Source organism: Rhizopus delemar, genomic scaffold (genome assembly GCF_000149305.1).
Source record: "Rhizopus delemar RA 99-880 supercont3.15 genomic scaffold, whole genome shotgun sequence".
Taxonomy (NCBI): Eukaryota; Fungi; Mucoromycota; class Mucoromycetes; order Mucorales; family Rhizopodaceae; genus Rhizopus; species Rhizopus delemar.
Genome location: NW_027137841.1, coordinates 286,930 through 307,319, shown reverse-complemented (window position 1 = coordinate 307,319; position 20,390 = coordinate 286,930). Strand labels below are relative to the sequence as shown.

Genomic DNA, 20,390 nt, shown 5'->3' with positions numbered 1-20,390 from the left:
TCGTTTCTATTCTAGTACTGCTCCCTTGAAAACAAAAATCATATCCAGCGCAGCCTCTGATCGCTTTGGATTAGTACAAAGAGAGAAAAAAAAACATCTAAAGCGTATATACAGTGAAACAAAGGGCTATGTTCACTAGTATCTAGTCTGTAGCAAACCCTTTATTCTCTATCCAAGTATAGGAACACAACGAAGCGGGTAGTATTACACTGGTTAATTTGTTATTTTTTAAGCAAGAATACCTCGGATCATTGACTACATCCCAGTAACAACTACTAGCATTTTTGTCTTTTATATATATATATTTAAGCTTGAAATTGTTAAAAGAAGCATACATTGATATATGGTTTGCAGTTTATTACCTTGAATATCTCAGTGTTTGTGTCATGATCATTTTTATGGCCTTCTTGAGATTTGCAAAAATTGCCTTGGTGGGTCTTGGTTTGGCTTGAGCCCTCTTGTAACACAAACCACACGTGGAAATGATGCGATCAGTACGACTTGCACAGAAAATGCATATCCTCGGCAATCTACGGCTTACATTCCCAAGAGCGCTATTTGAATCAGGTAAATCAGATAAATCAATAAAGCTTCAAATCAACCTCTTCTTTTGATCATGTTGTCCATAGGACAAGAGACATGTGTGTCATACTGAGGATGACATCAGCACCCTATTCGAGTTTTTCATCTTGGACTTTCAATGGGTTCAAGATGTGAAACTTGGTGCGGATGAACCTTTGGTTTATTTTCATTATTTGTTGAGTATGCGTCAGATATTTATTTGTGACGTTGGATAGTATACATAAAGACAAGCTTATCAAGTCTGGACACTTCAATAAGATGCCAAAAGTATCCTCAGCTGCTTTGGTCACCTTACGGATGCTATCGAATGATGCAATTATATACTATCGATCATTTTGTAGAGGAACTTCAAAGAAAGGTACGTGACAGATGAGTCAGTTCGTTTTAAAAACAACAATAGACTCTGCTGGTCTCATGTAAGCCTCACATTCCTCTTATACATCACATCAGTTCCTATTTCCCAACTTTTGGTATCTCAACACGTTTGATGGACTGTCAAACATTGAAAATCAAAAAGTGGTTCGGTCAATACGATAGTTGAAAAACATATGTTAACCTCTTCACTCTCTCTACTTTTTTTCGTCTTCCTGGTTACAGAGTCTTCCATTGCAAGTAACATCGCTGATTTGTCAATGCCAATCTTTGCCCAAACCGTAAAGAAATCTCTATAAATGAAGCTATTACATTGAACGAGAAGTAACCCAAAGAGAACAAGGTATCTTTGAGAGAGAGGCGCTGGTGACTATCTTTTGGTCCTTAGTTGGGTTTAGTTTGTAGTGGGGATATTTGTCTTGAAGGAACCAGTGGCTTTGGAGACGATTTTATCAGATACAACCTGTACGTATACGACCTTTGATAGCCGAATAGAACTCCACTAAAAGTGAACCAACAACTCTTTTTATTGCATGCTCAAAAAGGGCCCTTACATGTTGAATCGATTTATACAAATGTCATTGTGATTCTCTTTTGAAAGCTCGATTACCTTACAAAGTATGCCCATCTTTTTTTATATGATAATATTGAAGGTGCTTTTATTTTTATTGGGATGATTAAAATGATTTGCTACCAGAGAAATGAAGCCAGTCACTACTGCTATTTCTAATTTTGCTTTCTTGTAACACTTGTCTTACAAGTCGGATGTCTCTTGATGAAGAAGGAATATTTGGTATGTCATGCTTATGATGATGTGGTATGAGTATTGGATGAGTGTCATGTTTTGTGATTATCTATAAATGGAAAATTTATAAATATATATTCTGTACTGTATTATTTTATATGTACCTCGGATTCACTGCGGTTCATCTGGCTCATGGACGTACCTTGCATGGTGAGGGTTGATGTTGGACTGTTTGAATGAATCTTGATTGACTCTGGTGAATCTGGATAAGCTCTTGTCAATGGAAATCTCCAAAATGCTGCCGGTCTCCTGTGAGGCTCCTGTTCGTTTTGCTTCTTCTCCCACAGATCAACTTCGTCGACTCCACGTCTACGCGCTGGATCATTCAATATTTCTGATCTTGGTACTAAATTGAGAGAGGTATGGATGGGCATAAAGGTAGGTGACAGATGGTCGGTATGTGGCTGAAGAGACTGATTGGCATGGATCCTGGGTGTGTCCGTTGGAGAAAAACTGGCAGGTGAAGAAATAGCAAGCCAGGGAACGATGGTTGGAAGCCCACTGGAGGTCTTCTCGGCATCTTTACGGTGTGATAATGAACGCTTCTTTTGGTGATAAAGTCTATAGGTGAGGTAGCCAAGGCCACCGGCGAGGGCAAGCATACCAAGGATGGCAAAAGCAAGTATGACAGGTAAGCCGTGATGAATCTGACGTTCCCAGTTTTTCATTGTCATGCACATATTTTCAGTAGGTGATGGTGTGCTAATGAGTGTAAAATAATTACCATAGGTTCTCGTTGGATAAAGTCTTCGAGCCATTGTCTTGGTAAGAATACCAGACATGATGAAAAAGATGAAAATGAGAAAGAAAAAGAATGAGGAATAGGCTAAAAATCAAAAAGGCTTTTTTTTTTATTTTACATTGAACCGTAAATGGTCTTTTGTTAAAATCATACCCGGATTTAAATTATTTAGAACGATTGGTTATTAATGAATATTGTCTCTGGCCATTTTCAGGGGAAAATTTTTCTGCTGCCTTAAAAAAATAAAGTAATGCAGACGCTTTGACCAAGTCTGTTCAATCTGTCGGCAAATCATTTGTTTTAGCATTGTATCAGGTACCATTATTTTTGTTGCTCTCTTTCCAGTTTTAAAATTACGACTCCAAGAATAGAATCATGAGAAGAGACGGTTGAAATTAATGTACTGATACCAAAGGCAACAGCATTCTTCATGATTGCAACTTATTTTGACAGAATTTTCAGGCCCAAGAAGGGTAAAGAGAGCAGTGAAGTTGAACAGTTTTTTATCACATTTATATTCTACAGCTACAGGATCCTTACTATGTTGGATTTCAATGGACTTCATATCTCTCTGGATTGGCCATAAAGCTACACGATTTGTATACAAAGATTTTGCTCTTTAGTTGTCTATTATATGAAAATCACGATAATTGATCAGATACTCTATCTATTTATATCTTCATTCTGCTATAGCCCCTAATTACTCTTCTCCAATCAGCCTCATTAGTTTAGGTACAAATTAAATGTACATATGGTCTAACTATACTAAATTTTAGAATAGCAAAATAAAACTGGTTAAGTTTTTTTTCACCATTAAAGGGTATCTTTCGATTTTCAAGCTTAAAAAAATGCAGCAAAGAAATAATATGTTCTGTTCTACTGTAGAAAGGGATATCATTATTAGAAGCGATACTATATAATCAGAGCATAATCCCAGCAATATAGCGTACGTAGTCTTACAAATTCAGTTCAAATGGTATAAAGGAAATGGGTATTGGGTAGAGAGGACCATATTCCATCGCCTGTTTCGCAAAAATTCTTTAGAGTATTATAGCAGAATATATGTTGTATTTTAACAAGTAGAAACAGTAATAATATACTAGATAAAGTATATAAAAGAACAATATAAATTGTATTTTAACTAATAAGAAAAGGCACTAAGATGTTATGTAAATCTAGTACATTTGGTTGCTATTTTTAAATAAATTAAAGGCAGTAATAAATCATAAGCTAAATTGTTGGATTCATTTGATATATGCAGACAAATTCAACTCTGTAAATGTAATTCAGTATTTAGACCAAAGTTGAATTAGTTATCAACGTTACAGTAAGCAATGAATAAAGAAATTCAGTACGAACATAACAAGACAATACGATTCAAATAACAGCAAGTTCTTTTTAATAAATCATAAAGTTTGATTATTTCAACTTGAATAAAAAAAAAAAAGAACTTACGCTTCCTTATCAAAATATAAGGTAAATAACTGAATTGAACATTTGTCATACTTGAATATCTATATTCTAAAAAAGAAGAAATACACTGATTGTTTCAAGTTTTATATTATGAAATTTTTTATTCATAGGCAGCCTACTAAATCATATATGGCTATTCAGTGTGATACCTTATCATTGAATAACGAGAACCTAAGTTTAGAAAGACACTGAATCATCGGAAACCATGCTACACAAACCACAACAGCCATAGACATTTAATAAAAAAGTTGATAAAGCTCAGAAAAAGAATGCTTCTATGCAACATGACCTCGCAAGCCATGTAAATACCGTCTTTAGGCATCGCACCTTCCTTGGGCGACTTCTTGGCTGACATTTCTGCTTTTTACCTATAGCAAGATGACCTGATGTTGAGTACTTTTTTTTTTTTTTTTTTTTTTTTTTTTTTTTAAAAGCAAGGCATCTGGATCAGGCTTTTCTTTGTGTGTAAAATTCTGCAGTTGATCGACACGCAAAAGCTTCTTTTGTTATGAACACGATTCATCACACCCATTTCACTCTCCACTCTCCCCCTTTTCTCCTTGATGCTGCACAATCTTGATCATCGTGCGGCAGTTTCCAATCAAAGAGTATATTGACGTCTCATCACGCAACTTTTATTTTTGCTTAGATTGAAGCAAGGGGATTCATGACTAGCATTAGACCAATAAGGAATTGTACTCATACAATGGAAATTGAAATTTAAAGATAGTATTGTAAACCCATACTAGCCGCAATCCTTATAGCCAGTAGACATCATGTTAAACATCATACTATTACTAAAGCAAACAGAAAACTTCATGCTAAAAACAAAGCTTTGAATTATCGGTTACCAAAAGATGAAGTGGATTAAAGAAGGTTAAAAGCACTCAAAATGCAGATATAAAATAATATGCTCATCTAACCTTCCCTTTTCTTTGCTTCATCAGCAACACTTTGCTATAAAAGCATTATGTGATGGATAAATAGTCATTTGCTTATCCATATCTTTTTTTAAAAAAAAAGAAATTTACTTTCCAATGTTTATAGAGCCTTGGATTTTGAAAAAGGAATCTCTGTACTTGACTTAGGATGTGAATCAGTAGTATAGATTATGGTAAGTGGTTTATGACTGGTATATGATCACAACCTATTGATGACCTCATCTGTCTGCTTTTTGTTATGGATTATACAGAATATGAAAGAAGAACATCCCGATGTACATACTGTGGATGTGATACTGTAGATACCGCCGATGAGACTGCAAAATTGGAACATTTTGGATTCGGCTATAGTCATGTAATCCAGGGTCTTCTTTGTGCTAACAACACCTTTGATTTCTTGTGACCAATTTCTTGTCTTTGTCCTACGTGAAAAACAGTAGCTAGTGGTCCTAAAGGAGCTTGTGCGCATCATTAAACTAGAAAGGGGTAATACAACGAACAGAGTTGGATTTAAAAGTAAGATAGGAATGATTTGATATCGTTCAGCTAACTGGTTGTCATGGCTTTAAAGCCTTCTGACAAAGACTGTTCATCCTTTCACATGATACAATATGCAGGTAAGTGACCCATACTGATATGCTTCACTGTTCTGTTTATTAATTTGTTTGTTTTCTTTTTGCAAGTATAAGCTGCTTGTGAAAAAAGAGGCAAAATACATAAACTACGATAGAACTGAAAAGGTTGGCTTTGGAAGCTAATAATGTCAAGGTGACCCAGTCTAGTGATCGATAATGCGGTATGAGTAAGCAGTATTTTTGTGAAAATGAGGACAGAATAAGGATAGGACGTTTTATTAAGATCACAACAAACTTGAGTATAACGATAGAAGAAGGCTTTTGTCAGGATCTTGTTGAACATAAGCCACTACCCAACATTGTGACCATTACAGGCATTGAAAGTGTCGATGATATGACAAAAGCTATAAAGGATCTAGAGTATCACATAACCACCAATGATTGCTATTGATGATTCAACCCAATCATTGTACAAGAGCTTCAATAAAAACCAAAGGCAGAAATGCATAATATAATGCTTTATAGTGAACTAGAATAACAAAGGTTTAATTATGTATTTAAAATCCATATGCATCATTGGCTTATTCATTCTATACTACTTTCACTTGAATGTAAGTCGTTTTGAAAATTTTTGAGAAAATGTAAATTTGATTTTAAGGATAATTTTAAAAGGAAAGTCCAGTTGATATGAATAGGGTTGTAGAAATATATAAATATATCATTAGACATCTTGTTTGTAGTAATCTTATGACAGTAACGACCGCGTTATGTCTAATCTACCCAATTGCAAAAATTTGACATAAATTTGTGATGCTTCAAATGAACCTAGAGTATCTCTTTCCTTTTTATTCTTGTCCTGTTCTATCATGCTTATCACAATGCAGCAGTAATGAACAATGTAGTATCATGCAGAAACCTTTAGCAGCGTTCGACTTTTCTTGAACTAATCCAAAAAAAAAGGCAGTGAGCTCGTATTGTAGATATTTAGAATATGGAGTGGTGAATGACATTTCAGAAAACTACTGCTATCAACTTATTTGTGAAGGAACACTTCAAGGACCTAGCCTAACGGATGACACCAGCCATGCAAGACGAAAAGTAAACAATTACCGACGTTTGTATATCTCAAAAAAAAAAAAAAAAAAAAAAGGTGTAGATTTCAGAGTACCACTGAACTCTCTTTTAGAACCACCAGGCAAATGGGTATTGTGGCCGCTTTCACTACTTTCTGAGCTTGAGCAAGCACATAGAGAGAGAGGATCCATATCATGTCTGAAGGATGCGTTTACCGAGACTGTCAAGTGCTTTACTGTCATCCATTCTTCATTCACTTCATCTCTGTCGACGCTTTAAGCGCATGTTTACAGGGAGAAGGCCAAAGGGGATAGATGAATCCATGGGTTGTTTTGGTATGGAATTTTGAAGTTTGATAAATTCAAGATAAAAAGAAATCTATTTTAAGCCACATGTCGTCTTTAGCATATCTATTTTGGCATCAAAGACTTGAGACCAAAACAGAAGCAACGATACCTTGTTTGATAACGTGATCCGATCGAATGGTTTTACAGTCAATGTTGATTTTGCAAAAAAGAACACATTTGAAAGAGCCCCGATCTTGAGCTGGATGATGTTAGCTTGGCACAAGCTAAATGGTGATGTTCAGCCGATGACTCTTGATCCAGGTTGCGACACTGTCTTTACTGCGTGTATCGGTTCTGAAGGATGTTGCTATTCGATGTTGTACAACCCATGAGCACCATCATTTGACAAGCCCCTACAAAACACGATGTCGAATGGCAAAGACTGAAAAATGAACAGAACCGGACGGTGATCAAAAGCCAAATCCTTTTAAGCAAAACAGCAAGCTTGGCAAAGTATCATGCTTGTGTCAGTTGTATTTTTCAACTTATGAGCACAAAGTAGCAAGAAAACACTCCTCTTTGCGTATCAAGATAGGCAGAAAATGCCTGAGATAATAGGTTGCTTCACAGCATTCAAAGATGAATATTTCCAACGGTGCAAATTACCCAAAACAAAACAGCACATGGTCTTGCATTCAAACACAAGGTCTATAGAAATCAAATTTGAAGCGATACGTGTCGAACCCCTAAAAATCCTAGTTGCAACGCAATATTCCAAGATCGATTCACACTTGGGCTTTTCAGATATTATATCCTGCAGTACCATGCTCAGTGTACAATAGAGAATCTTTTGCTACATTCATCTGGTTCATATAGAAAGTTTACTGGTCACCATTCCTTGAACAGACGCCTGTCTTGGATGAGATCGTCGTTCATCAAATCCGGGAAAGAACGATTGAAGTCATCTGCTTACCACTCCTTTGTATTTCTATAACTCACTTTTTTTTACAACTGCCATTCATTTGAAATCCTTGGTCTCTTTGATGAGTTTTGTAAACATAACACGTTGAAAAAAAAAAAAACCTGGAACATTTAAAAAAGGGACACACCGCGAAATTCGGAGTGTAAATTATTATTTAAGCTAATTCATGCAGCTTTTTCTTGTTTCTTTTTCATTTTAAACATAAAAATGAGCACGGCAGACAAAAGGATCATGAAGGATACGCTGGAGGTGATGATGGAACAAGACGAAAATAACCTGATTACTTGTTTAGGAGCAGCATCCGATGAGAATATACTTTGTTGGAAGGCGATGATCATCGGCTTACCCAACACGCCTTATGAAGGTACATGGCAATCAAAACATGATAGTATTTGATCCATAAAAAGGTGAATAGATGGCCACTTTGAGCTATCCGTTCAATTTCCTTCCAATTACCCAACCCATCCTCCCCACATCCAATTCGTGACTCCTGTTTTTCACCCCAACATACACTTCAAAGTAGGGCAAAAAAGACACACAAAAAAAAAAGAGAGAGAGACTAAATGCATCCATCCACAGACGGGAGAGATTTGTTTGGACATTCTAAAGACAGATTGGTCACCAGCCTGGACATTGAAATATGTTCTTTTGGCCATCACCCAACTTCTGGCTAACCCTGAACCTTCTTCATCGCCTTTGAATTGTCATGCTGCCAACATCTTGGCATGTAACGATCGACTGGCCTATGAGAGCTCAGCTCGAATGTATACTCAATTGTATGCCAAAAGAGGACAGTGATTTCTTGATTGTCAAATAAAACGGCATGAAGCTCCCTTTTTTTTTAAATCGTTTTGTTGATCACAAAGCGATCGATGTGATCTCTTTTATCCACTTCTTTTCATGGACGACGGCAAAAGAATAAAAAGGGGTCATTGTGGGAAAATGGAAACAAACGGAAGGATCTTGATGTATCACAATCCATGGATGGTTGCTCCATCCAGTTTCACTCTGTCCCCCCCCCAAAAAAAAATAAAGAAATGGTTGGGAACCACGATCAGATTGGTTTTGAAAGGACGAGGGTTTGAAGAGGTTAGGATCCTGTACTGGTTCAATCTGTACACAACCATCCACGTCCATGCTCTTTATCCCGTCTGCATCCTTTATCTTGACCATGGATGACCCGTTGGGGGAGTGGCATAAGAAAACGGGTGTGATCTCTAGTTCAATACTCAGACAACGAGAGTAAGAATTGGGACATGAACCCTCCCTTTGATCGAAAGTTGCTTTTGAAAGACGACAACAAACAAAAGAGGGATGTTTATTGTTCTTCTCGCGGTGTGGCTTGGATGCTGCATTGTCAACTTGAGCTTGCTATCTTTAATCGTAAAATGGGATAATGACAACTTGAATCAGAATGAAAATACACAAGTTTGAGAAAGAAAGGATAAAAGATGTTGACGACGGATCAAACAACATGAATCCTTGACATGTCTATCCTATTTTAAATGTTTATCCTAAACAAAAGACAATAGAATCTATTTACCAACGGTTTTTTTTCTTTTCCTTTTTCTTTCAGGAAATGTTGTCAAATCACGTGCCTTAGAGCATAAAGTAACAACCCTTCAAAAGTTCCGTATTTTTTTTTAAAAAAAAAATCTTTTGCATGTACAGCAACGGAAGAAATGGACACTATTCTAAACAACCACCAAAGCAGACAACACAAGAAAAAAGAGAAGACTATAAATATTTGATTGTAAAGAATTTGAACAAGCAGACCATCGCAGAGACACTTTATGACTATTTTAAAAAATTTGCAAGCATCGAAGACGTGACGATCAACGTGGACGAAAACACCAACGTGCTGGATGGAACGGCGCTCATCACCTTTCGTATGGTTCCCAAGGGAAGAAGTCGAGAGAGACTGCCGGGGCGACATACGATTGACGGCAGGGTGGTCCAGGCCGAATTCGCCAAGGAAAAGGACGGAAGCCACCATGCCCAGTGGAATGCAGAGACGACATCCAACTTGAGTGGACAAAAGCTGGCGTTGGGCAACTTTGTGAGCGCAAGGCGTTTTGTGGAACAGTGGTCGACGACGACAAATGTCAAGTACCGTGTGCAGTACACACGACGGCTGGTCGATGTCTTCTTTACCCATTTGAACGTGGACTATAAATTAAGCTACAGCTTCAAAGAGATGATGGAAAATATGCTGGTCGAACGAGAGAATGACCTGACGACCTTTACGATCTCACTTCGCTACCCACCCCGCTACTGGAGACGCAACACGCAGATCGTCTATACCTCCAAGCTCAAGAAGACAGCGGGCGGTTGGGAGCGGATCACGAGGATACCCTTGACGGCAGAGGAGGAAGGGGTGAAGCCCAAGCTAAAGGAACCGATCCTTCCGATGGCTCGATCCGACTCGGTCAAGATCGGTGTCTGGACCACACTGCGGATCTCCTTTGCGCCCCCGTCCAGACAGGTCGCCTTGTTTGAGAAAGAGATGCAAAAGGCAGCCGAATACAACCTGGTGCCTCGAGACCCTAGCCAGATGAAGCCAACGATCCAGGTGATGCTGGCCTCGGACCTGCCACGCCCTTTGGACCATCTCGATCGGCTGAAGTACCATTTTGATTTTAGCGTGCTCTACCTATTGGAATCCGTGATCTCTTACAACCTCATCGACGAACACAATCTCGACCAGGAATTTTACTCGACCATCCAGGCCTTGGATGCCTCGGTCGTGTGTGGCATTTTGGATTTGATCGCGTTGAACAAGAAGCGGGTGTGGGAGCCCTTACGGGCGTTCAGGAACATATGGGACCAGATGGAGCTCAAGGTCTGCCAGCCACGCAAGATACCGAACCACTGCGCGATGCTTCGAAAAGTGATTGTGACCCCCAGCACGCTGTTCATCGAACCACCCAACCTGGAGACCACCAACCGGGTCGTGCGACACTACTGGGATCACGCCGATCGATTCATCCGTGTGCAGTTCATGGACGAAGGATTCAACCGGGTGGGAGCCGCGCGTGCAAAGAAGACGAACGAGCCGATCTATGATCGCATCTACGATGTCCTCCGACGGGGCATCCAGATCGGCGACAGAACCTACGAGTTTTTGGCCTTTTCGAGTTCCCAGCTAAGAGAGCATGGCTGCTGGTTCTTTGCATCCACACCCGAGCTGACACCGGACATGATCCGTCGCTGGATGGGCGTGTTCTCGCATGAGAAAGTCGTGGCCAAACATGCGGTCCGGATGGGTCAGTGTTTCTCGTCCACACGCCCGATCTGTCATTTGGACAAGAGCCAGGTGAGGTTCATCCCGGACGTGGTGCATCATGACTTTACCTTTTCGGACGGTGTCGGTCGGATGGCCCCCTCGCTGGCGGCCGAAGTCGCCCATCAGATGGATCTCAAGTCCGTGCCCAGCGCTTTCCAGTTTCGTCTCGGGGGTGCCAAGGGCGTCCTGACCGTCGATCGGGCACTGTCCAGCGGCACGGTCCAGGTCGAGCTTCGACCGAGTCAGATCAAGTTTGAATCCGAACATCTCATGCTGGAAGTCATCCGGACCTCGACTTACATTCATGGCTATCTCAACCGTCAGGCGATCACCTTGCTTTCTGCGCTGGGTGTCAAGGACGAGGTCTTTCTGGAGCTGATGGGTAACATGCTGCGTGAGATCGACAAGATCCTGGCCCGTCCAGAGGAAGCGATTCGGGTCCTGCTGAACAATGCGGATGAAGCCGGCACGGCCCACATGATGGCCTCCATCATCCAGGCCGGCTTCTTGGAACGCGGGGATCCGTACATCAAGAACCTGCTGAATCTCTTTCGGGTGAACGTGCTGAAGGAACTGAAGAAGAAGGCCAAGATCCTGGTGCCTCAAGGCGCCTTCTTGCTCGGTGTGATGGACGAAACCGGCACGCTGGACGAAGGCGAGGTCTACATCCAAGTCTGGGATAACTCCCACAGTGGGACGATGAAGCAGGTGATCACTGGCGAATGTGCCGTCTTTCGAAACCCGTGCTTTCATCCGGGCGATGTGCGTGTGGTGACCGCGGTCGATCGGCCGAACCTGAGCCACTTGGTGAACGTGGTCGTGTTTCCTGCCAAAGGCTATCGAGATATACCCAGTATGTGTTCAGGAGGCGATCTGGACGGAGATGATTATACGTAAATGGACCCTAAAAAAATTCAAATCGCACTCACACTTTTTTGATAGCATCTTTTGGGATCCTAAACTGATACCGACCCGAAAGGACGTCGCACCGATGGATTACACCGCGTCGGATCCAAGAAAGGTGGAAGACGTCAAGATTCGTGACATTCAACGGTTCTTTGTGAATTATATCAATAACGATAACCTGGGTCAAATCGCCAATGCGCATCTGGCTACGGCTGATTTTAGTGAAAAGGGCGCGATGGACGGACGGTGTATCTTGCTGGCTCAACTTCATTCAGAAGCTGTTGGTAAATGAAATGACAGAAAAAAGAAAAAACGATGGTATTCATCCTCTCTTTTTGCAATAGATTTTCCAAAGTCGGGTAAGCCAGCGACTTTATCCGAAGATTTGATCGTCAGAACATTTCCTGATTTTATGCAAAAGAAAGACAAGGAATCCTATGCGTCCAAAAAAGTACTGGGCCACATTTTCCGATCGATCGATAAATCCGATTACAAGAATTACATGTCAAAACTAACAGAGGAAGCGGTGTATGACACCCGTATGCATCTCTCGGGCATGGCCTATTATATCGGAGAGGCCCGGACGCTTCGCAGGGACTACAATCGTGATTTGCTGGCCCTCATGAATCAGAACGGGGTGCAGACAGAGGCTGAGATCATGTCGGGTTATATCATCAAGTGGTTAAAGAAAGGCAAGAGCAAGACGCGCTATGAACAGCACGATAGCACCATGAAGGCCATCAAGTCCTTCAAAGACCTGTGGCGAAAGGAATTCGAAAAGGAATTCATGGACGATACCCAAAAGACCGTCGATCCAGCCCACCGAGCCAGCATGGACGCCAAGGCAGCCGCATGGTACTATGTGACCTATCATCCCTCCGAAAGACAGCGTGACTTTTCCGAGCAGGGTGGCTTCCTCAGTTTCCCTTGGGTGATTCATGACTATGTCTGTGAGATCGCCAAGAGAAACAAACACCGAGAGCCCGAGGCGTCCTTTGGGTTACCCATCCCAGAGAGTGTGATTGACGAACAGCACGCGCTACACATGCATGCCAAGAAACTGGCCAGAAAGGACCCTGGCGAGGCCGAGGAGGAGAAGGAGGCCGAGGTGAAGGTGATGGAGGAAGACGAGTCTGAATTCGAATCGGATTACAGTGAAGATGAAACGACGCTCTACGGTGCCAATACGGCCCAGTTTACGTTCAACCATACCGAATTACAAAGAGCCGTTCGAGCACTGAACTTGCATAGTGAGGCAAGAAACAGCTCGTCAGACGGTCTGGGTGATCGCCGATCGCCGGGTCACCATCCACCTATTGTGAGAGCAGATGCTACAGAAGAGGATCTGATGAAGGCATTTTTAGGATAAAAAGTAAGTAGACGATGTCCTCCTCCCCCCCTTTTTTTTTTCCTTATTAGACAACCTGTAAAAAAATAAAGTTGCATGAAACATATTCCCCATTTGTTTTCTTGTGTTCCATTTCAGCCAAAACTCCTTTTTTTGGTAAATTATTTGCGTAAGCACTTTGCTGAGCCAAACCGGGTTCGGTCCATTGATTTTCCGAGGTGATGAACACTATATATTTCGCTGTCGATGGACTTTTTTATCTTTTTTTTTTTAAAAAATTTTATTAAAAGAAATGACCAGTGTATCCGAACGCGTTTTTATTGTGGGTGGTACAGGCAATGTGGGAGCCAAGACGGTGCGTGAGCTGATTGACAAGAAGATTCCAGTCACTCTCTATGCACGTACACCCGAGAAAGTCCATGGGATGTTCAAGAGCGAACTCGTCAGCGTGGTCCGAGGTGATTATGAAGACCTGAGTCCACTGAAGGAAGGCCTGAGGGGACACACCCGACTGTTCTTACTGATCGCAGACTTGAAAAAGATGGTGGAATACAAAAAGCAGATTGCTCTCTGGGCCTATGAAGCCGGTGTGCAGCAGGTCGTCGACATCTCGAGTGCATGGGTCAGTTTCCCTTGGCGATCGACACCGATCGGAACCCTGCATTATTATTCTGAAAAGGCCATCTTTGACCTCCCGAATCGTGGATCCTACGTCACCTTGCGTCCCGGTCGGTTCATGTCCAACCTGATGCTCTTTGATGGTCCCCAGGGAGACCGCGTGTTGGACGTGCTGGAGGCCGATGCGATCCAGGGATGGATTTCGCCCAACGATATCGGTTCCGTGGCGGCCGTGGTCCTCTCGGAGGAGGTGGAAAAGCACCATGATGCGGTCTATGAGCTCAGTGGCGACCTGGCCACACCCGCCCAACGTACAGACTATCTCAGTCGGGCCGTCGGTCGTCCGCTGACCTATCAAAAGATCACCGCCGCAGAAAAGTACGACAGGATCATGAGTACCGGTTACTTCAAGCACACCTTTGCTTACTGTCTCGCGGCCTCTGCCACCACCGTCGACATGCAGCATTTACACATCACGGATGGTATCGAAATCTTGTTGAGAAGAAAACCAGAAACGTTGGAACAGTACATTTTGGCAAACAAGGACGCTTTCAAATAAACTATTTTTGCATTAAAATTCACAGTCGAATTGAAACCGCGTCTTTTTTTTTTTTTTTTTTTTTTTGGGGCTACTCACATGGATAACCCTCATCTCCTCTCATCGCCCTATTGTTTATGCCTCTCGTCACTTCAAGTGGGTCATGACTGTAATGAATGAAAGAGGGAAAAAAAATGACAAGAATTCACCCAGTATTCGTTTCATCACCTCTCAAACTGACATGCTATAAATTTTATTTTATCAATAAAATTTATTTTACAAAAAAAAAAATTGGTGTAGAGTGTGATGTTCAACAAGGGAAAAAAGGATGATTGTTACAGTCCTAGTTTGACCTGTGTTAGTGGTCATCTAGTTTTTATAAAATAAATACGATTCATGAAGTAGGTATTGGACTGATGTGTGCAATGTACATGAATGTAAAACCACTGAATGAATAGGTTGGATATTTCAAAAGAATCCCCTCCCCTTTTTTTTTCACTCATTCTTTTGATATCCTATCCACACACGTGCTCATTCTTACCTCTGAAAGTGTCAACGCATTGTGACTGGCTGTGAATGAGGTAGCATTCATTTTTAAAAAGGGGGATTTCCTTTTCTTTTTGTTTTATATCGTTTCTTTTCTTTGATGAATCACAAGCTAAAGGTAAATTGAATTAAGAGAGAGGAAGCTATTGTTTAAAAGTCTACGGGTGATGACAAGACTCCATTTGAAACACGCGTTTTGTATGTCTCTGTTTTCTCTTGTGTTTATTTCCTCTCATCGTTTTTAGTCTCTTCTAATTGAAAGAATACTTTACTGGTTAATTATCATAAAGTAGTAAGCCATGGGTTGAATGTAACAAAGAAGAATGGAGGCATATAAACTTTATGATCCATGTACATCAGATTCTGATCCACTCTTAAACACTACTCTCTGTCTTTATTTGTACTCTGACTGATCCTTTCTTGTAGGAGGGCTATCTCATTTTCAAATAAACATTCTCTTTCTTTTTTAAATAAAAATGCCTCCCTTTTTTAAATTTAATTCTATTGTCGTTTGTTGTATAAAAAATAAATAAATAAAAAATGATGATTTGAGGGCTTTTATTTTTTATTTGATGCGAGGTATTCTCTAATCCAACTTGAACTGATTTTTAACACAGACATGTCTTTTTCGTCAATCGAATTACTGTGGGTTGAGATGACATCGATGATACGAAGCGCTAGAGGTGGATAGCCTCTGAGATCTCTTTCACTGTTCACTACAGAACTCATTAAGACAACGCAAGAAACACAAGGTCACTTTACCTAAATCACCGCCTTTGCGTGTTTCCTTTGAAACAACCAGGGCATCGATCGTTGGATCGGTCACTGTCGGACCAAATGGATCTTGGATAGGCACGACTTGATACTCAATCGATCTTTTCACGGATCGCAAATAAGTTTCGACCTGTCGGATTCTCTCTTGGGTCGAAGCAATCAAGTCCTTGTGTTCCTTCTTTGTCAACATACAATCATCTACGCACCTGTCAGCCCCGTTTTTTTTTTTTTTTTTTTTTTTTTTTTTTTCTTGCCTTACCTGTCACGCCAACCACCATACTCTTTTCAGACACCAACGCAGTCATCGTCAACAATATCTTGTGTCCCGCATGAAGATGGTCAAAGGTGCCACCGACAGCAACGCGTTCAAACCGACGTGGCTCACCCGATGCTTTCTTTTGGTGGCTGGGTTGAACAGGTGTTGTGGGATGACGGGACATCCCATGGACTTCCAACACGTTCAGTCCAATCTCTTTTCTTGCTTCATTCCACTTTTTGACTTGGTCCATGTCTATTCTCAACAGAGGGTTAGGACACGGCAGCATGCGGTTGTTTCATCCTACCTTTTTCTGGTAAACAGACTTTGGTTAAATTAGGTTCGAGATGAATAAAGTACCCACAGACATCTTCAAACACCACGTTGCAATCAAATAAGGGTGCATTGGCTTCATAGGCCACATTCAGCTGAGCTACATACAAGTGTCCTAACACCGTTTGCATCTTGTCCCAAATGGCGTCCAGACAGTGAGCATGTGTCTTTATCTCTTGACTCTTGATACCTATCACCAGCCTTTTCGCTTTCTCGGTAATGGCCAAAGAGACAGTCTGTCGGATCAAGTCATCGTTGGGTGGATACAATTCATCCAACACCAAAGGTAAATAAAGAATGGACATGAAAAAAAAAAGGCAGTAAAGAGAGAAAAAAAGAATTTTTGGGTTAAAAAATATTTACAAGCTTTATTAGGATTATTTTCATCATTTTTATTTATAATTACACAACACATTCAAAAAAAATTTAGTTCATGGCTTGAACCAAGTTGTTGATGAATTGTTCACGGTTACCGGCATCACCACCTTCGATAAAGTGACGGAACTTGCGTTGCTTCCACATGTTGTTGGGGTTGGAGAGCTTGAAGGGCCAAAGGAAGTTGTTGGCTTCCTTAAAGTGAGGACCGACCGTGGCAATTTCGTGAATGAGATCTTCGATACAGATGATACCATGCTTGCCCAAAACTTGTTCAATGACAGCATTGTCATGGATAGGAATACGTTGCTTCTGCACCTTGGCATAACCACGCTTGTAGATCAATTCACGGATGGTCTTCAAGTTGGGTGTACCATAGGCGACATAGGGTTGAACGAGTTGGAGCATTTCAGACGTAGCCTTGTTCAAACGGACAAAGACACCATTGTTGATTTGCAACAAACGCAAGAGTTGGAGCACCTTACGAGGCTTGGGTGCAATGTTGTTGATACCACGAATACGGACGACAAAGACCAACTTTTCTTGGGCAGGCACATAGTAGTTGCCGTTGGACTTGGCTTGACGACGAAGGGTGATTTCCTTGCGTTCAGCAGCCTTGTATTCAGCATGGTACTTGGCAGCACGCTTGAAAAGATCACGTCTCTTGGCAAATTTGGCCTACAGGATGGAAAGGTTAATAAAAGTGGAGAAAGAAGGATGTAGAAAGAAAATGTATCAGCCCCGAAAGATGGTTAACAATGTAGGCAGCATCGAGTGCAATCTAGCCAACGTTTGGGATTACCCATATCATCATAAACATTTTCCTTCTACTTTACTAAAGAGACTTGCCTTGCGAAGTTCAACCTTGTTAGCAGCAGCCTTGGCAGAAGCTTGAGCATCTGACTTTCTCTTCTTCAAAAGGGTTTCAGGAACAAGGACATCATTCACAGTAGGTACGTTGCTATTGACAAGAGGTCAACACACATGGGTGCAAATATATTTCAATTTGACCAAGAAAAGCGTCAAAGGGATGACAATGGATTTCACAAGAGCGCCACGCTAGGGGCACGCAACTCGCAGAACCTTTAATACGAGTGTACTAAAGTGGTTGGTAAAGAGATACCAAAGAATAAAATAGTAACAAGATACAAACATAAAGAAAAATCCAGACAGAAATTTCATGATCGTAACGTACTAGATTCTTTTAAGGGTAAGAAAAAATCGTTTGAAAGAATTTCCTAACACCCCAACAACCTTGAGTTTATTTTAAAGAGGCGTTGTCCAGGCCCCCCTTCTCTCTTCTTTCGAAGAAAGAACAAAAAAAACTTCAAGTTACTATAGACGAAGAACTCTGTTTTTAGGAGAGAACATCGTGTATACAAATCAAACGCGCCTTCCTTTGATCCAACAAAGGTATTTATTCAACTTACTAAGCAACCATTGTTTATCGTTTAATTTGAATAAGAAAGAGAAAAAAAAAAAATAAAAAAAAAGAAAGAGGACTTATAACACGAGCAAAAAAAAATTTTTTTCTATAAACTGTCACAGTGTGACATTCAATTATGATCTCGCTTTTCTTGCAAGTCCTTACGGAAAGCCATACCGGTCATGACCAACTTTCGAAAGTTTTCATTCAGTTTACCACGCGTACTTTCTGTGGGCGAAGACACATTGGATGCAGCGTTCGAAGCCATGGTAGAGAGGGAGGTAGCGATGGCGTTGGGTATCATCGTCTGTGGCGTCGTACTGTGCTGTTCGGGGGCAGGGATCAAGTGGGGATCGTCCGAGAGATGATCATGATGGGGTATACGTTTCTGAAGCATGTCCATCAAAGGGCCTTGGTCTGGTTTCTTGATGCCCTTCAAATCCAATAATCGACCGAAATTGCTCGGATGTTTGTCTTTGATGAGCAAGAGATAATTCTCCACATAGGCCTCATAGGGTTCCATCGGTGACATGATCGTCTTCAGGATACCTTCGACCTTGGAGATACCCTTGCTCACAATACGACCATAGCTACAGTAGATCAGTAAGGAGCTCATCCGAAAAAGGACGTGACTTACGACGTTGGCACCACCTTGGGTGATCCATCCGAATAACTCGTCAAAGGGATTTCCATCAACAATGTCTTCATAGAGTGTGTATCCAACAATAATTGTTCCGCTCCGATCTCTGACACGGGCTTACATCGAAACACGAGCGATAGATACTTGTTGAGAAACCATCTAGAATAAACATCAGCATTCACTTCAACCGCCTTTTCTTTCTTTCTTTTTTTTACTCTGCAAATCGATCACAAAAGGTTCTAAAATAACGTTTGTTGGAGATCGTTCTTCCAATGACCGATGTGTATCGCTTCACAATGTCCATCACACTGGTCACATAATCCGATTGATCTCCAACGCTATCCATGGTGCCCCAAGGCAAACGCATCATCTGTAAAAAGTAAGGTTCCAATGCATGGTCCATGCCCTTGACGATAGCATCGATGCACAGCGAGATGGCTTGCATAAACCGCTCCTTTTCTCCCGTCAAATCCACTTGATCCACATAGCCTACCTCTATCTTCTCCTTCAACTTTTCTTCCAATTGCTGTGTGGTCATGCTGCAATAATCCGCCGTGTTCAGACTGAGACTGGCCAATCGAAAATAGTCGGGTGTCTTTGGATCATTTCTTTCAAAAACGGTAAGAAAGGCAAAAAGCGAATGGGATCCTGTTTACCTTGTCAGACCACCCAAGAGGATTTTATTGCAATACGAATTCAAGTGCTTTGCAAACACCTGAGAAAGATCCAGTAGCGCTTTCCCGGTTGAGAACTTGGCGCACTGAACCAAGGTTTCCTTGTAAAAATAAAACAAGTCGGTACTCGAAGGCAAGACGACGACCGTGCCATCCTCTTCTGGATTGGTGGCGGCTGATGCATCCGATTGGACATAGGAATCGATCATTGATGCAATCGTTCTATACAAAATGAGTCAAACGTCGAATGTGAACAGAGTCATACTTACGCGTCTTCAGTATTGATATAAAGATAAAAGTAAGGTTCAAAACTAGAAGAGATCGCATGTTCAAAACGATAGACAGCCTCCTTCTTCTCATCCACCTATGTTGTCAACCATCAGCCTTACTTTTCTTTTTTTTTCTTTCTTTTTTTTTACTTGCATATCTCTCAAATCGTTTCGTCAACTGTCCTTCGAATTCAATCGTCAATTGTAAATATTTCAAGAATTCTTCCACGTTCGGCACCTTGTTCTTCAAGACGACTTCCAGATCCATCCTATCGTTACAAAAAGGTTATCATCCATTCATCGTATACGCCTCCTCCCCCAATCGACTTGCTTTGTATATTCACAAAATTTTCTACACATCCTTGCTTGTACTCCCCACGCGTCTGGAAACACCTTGAGTTCTTCTGTGGATTTCAATAGACGCTTCAAGAATGCATAGCGACGTGTCAAATGATCCAATTGAGCCACTTCTTCTGTGGATCGACTAAAGATCTGTCGATAACTCTTCAACTGCAAGTCGACAAATCGCTTGATGATCTTCTCTCTGTAAAGAACATCAGTCTCCCTC

General features: G+C 41.2%; 7 protein-coding genes across 7 annotated transcripts; 3 read left to right on the top strand and 4 right to left on the bottom strand.

Annotated features, from left to right (window-relative positions):
* Positions 1–1,791: 1,791 nt before the first annotated feature.
* RO3G_14916 (uncharacterized protein) lies at positions 1,792–2,541 on the bottom strand (the record flags this gene model as incomplete). Its single annotated transcript, XM_067669500.1, has 2 exons — positions 1,792–1,808; positions 1,902–2,541. 2 exons carry the CDS (start codon positions 2,539–2,541, stop codon positions 1,792–1,794), a joined length of 657 nt encoding a protein of 218 aa, XP_067525601.1.
* Positions 2,542–8,040: 5,499 nt separating this feature from the next.
* Positions 8,041–8,229, top strand: RO3G_14915 (uncharacterized protein; the record flags this gene model as incomplete). The annotated part of the gene is made up of 1 exon (XM_067669499.1): positions 8,041–8,229. One exon carries the CDS (start codon positions 8,041–8,043, stop codon positions 8,227–8,229), a length of 189 nt encoding a protein of 62 aa, XP_067525600.1.
* Positions 8,230–11,497: 3,268 nt separating this feature from the next.
* Positions 11,498–13,394, top strand: RO3G_14914 (uncharacterized protein; the record flags this gene model as incomplete). The annotated part of the gene is made up of 3 exons (XM_067669498.1): positions 11,498–12,012; positions 12,062–12,309; positions 12,370–13,394. The coding sequence occupies 3 exons, from the start codon at positions 11,498–11,500 to the stop codon at positions 13,392–13,394; spliced, it is 1,788 nt and encodes a 595-aa protein (XP_067525599.1).
* Positions 13,395–13,914: 520 nt separating this feature from the next.
* Positions 13,915–14,550, top strand: RO3G_14913 (uncharacterized protein; the record flags this gene model as incomplete). The annotated part of the gene is made up of 1 exon (XM_067669497.1): positions 13,915–14,550. One exon carries the CDS (start codon positions 13,915–13,917, stop codon positions 14,548–14,550), a length of 636 nt encoding a protein of 211 aa, XP_067525598.1.
* A 1,083-nt stretch (positions 14,551–15,633) lies between these two features.
* On the bottom strand, positions 15,634–16,743 carry RO3G_14912 (uncharacterized protein; the record flags this gene model as incomplete). Its single annotated transcript, XM_067669496.1, has 4 exons — positions 15,634–15,791; positions 15,838–16,047; positions 16,109–16,360; positions 16,413–16,743. The coding sequence occupies 4 exons, from the start codon at positions 16,741–16,743 to the stop codon at positions 15,634–15,636; spliced, it is 951 nt and encodes a 316-aa protein (XP_067525597.1).
* Positions 16,744–16,864: 121 nt separating this feature from the next.
* RO3G_14911 (60S ribosomal protein uL30) lies at positions 16,865–18,254 on the bottom strand (the record flags this gene model as incomplete). The annotated part of the gene is made up of 3 exons (XM_067669495.1): positions 16,865–17,491; positions 17,645–17,774; positions 18,244–18,254. The coding sequence occupies 3 exons, from the start codon at positions 18,252–18,254 to the stop codon at positions 16,865–16,867; spliced, it is 768 nt and encodes a 255-aa protein (XP_067525596.1).
* Positions 18,255–18,369: 115 nt separating this feature from the next.
* Positions 18,370–19,978, bottom strand: RO3G_14910 (uncharacterized protein; the record flags this gene model as incomplete). Its single annotated transcript, XM_067669494.1, has 6 exons — positions 18,370–18,829; positions 18,877–19,038; positions 19,095–19,487; positions 19,536–19,775; positions 19,823–19,917; positions 19,973–19,978. The coding sequence occupies 6 exons, from the start codon at positions 19,976–19,978 to the stop codon at positions 18,370–18,372; spliced, it is 1,356 nt and encodes a 451-aa protein (XP_067525595.1).
* Between the last annotated feature and the right edge of the window lie 412 nt (positions 19,979–20,390).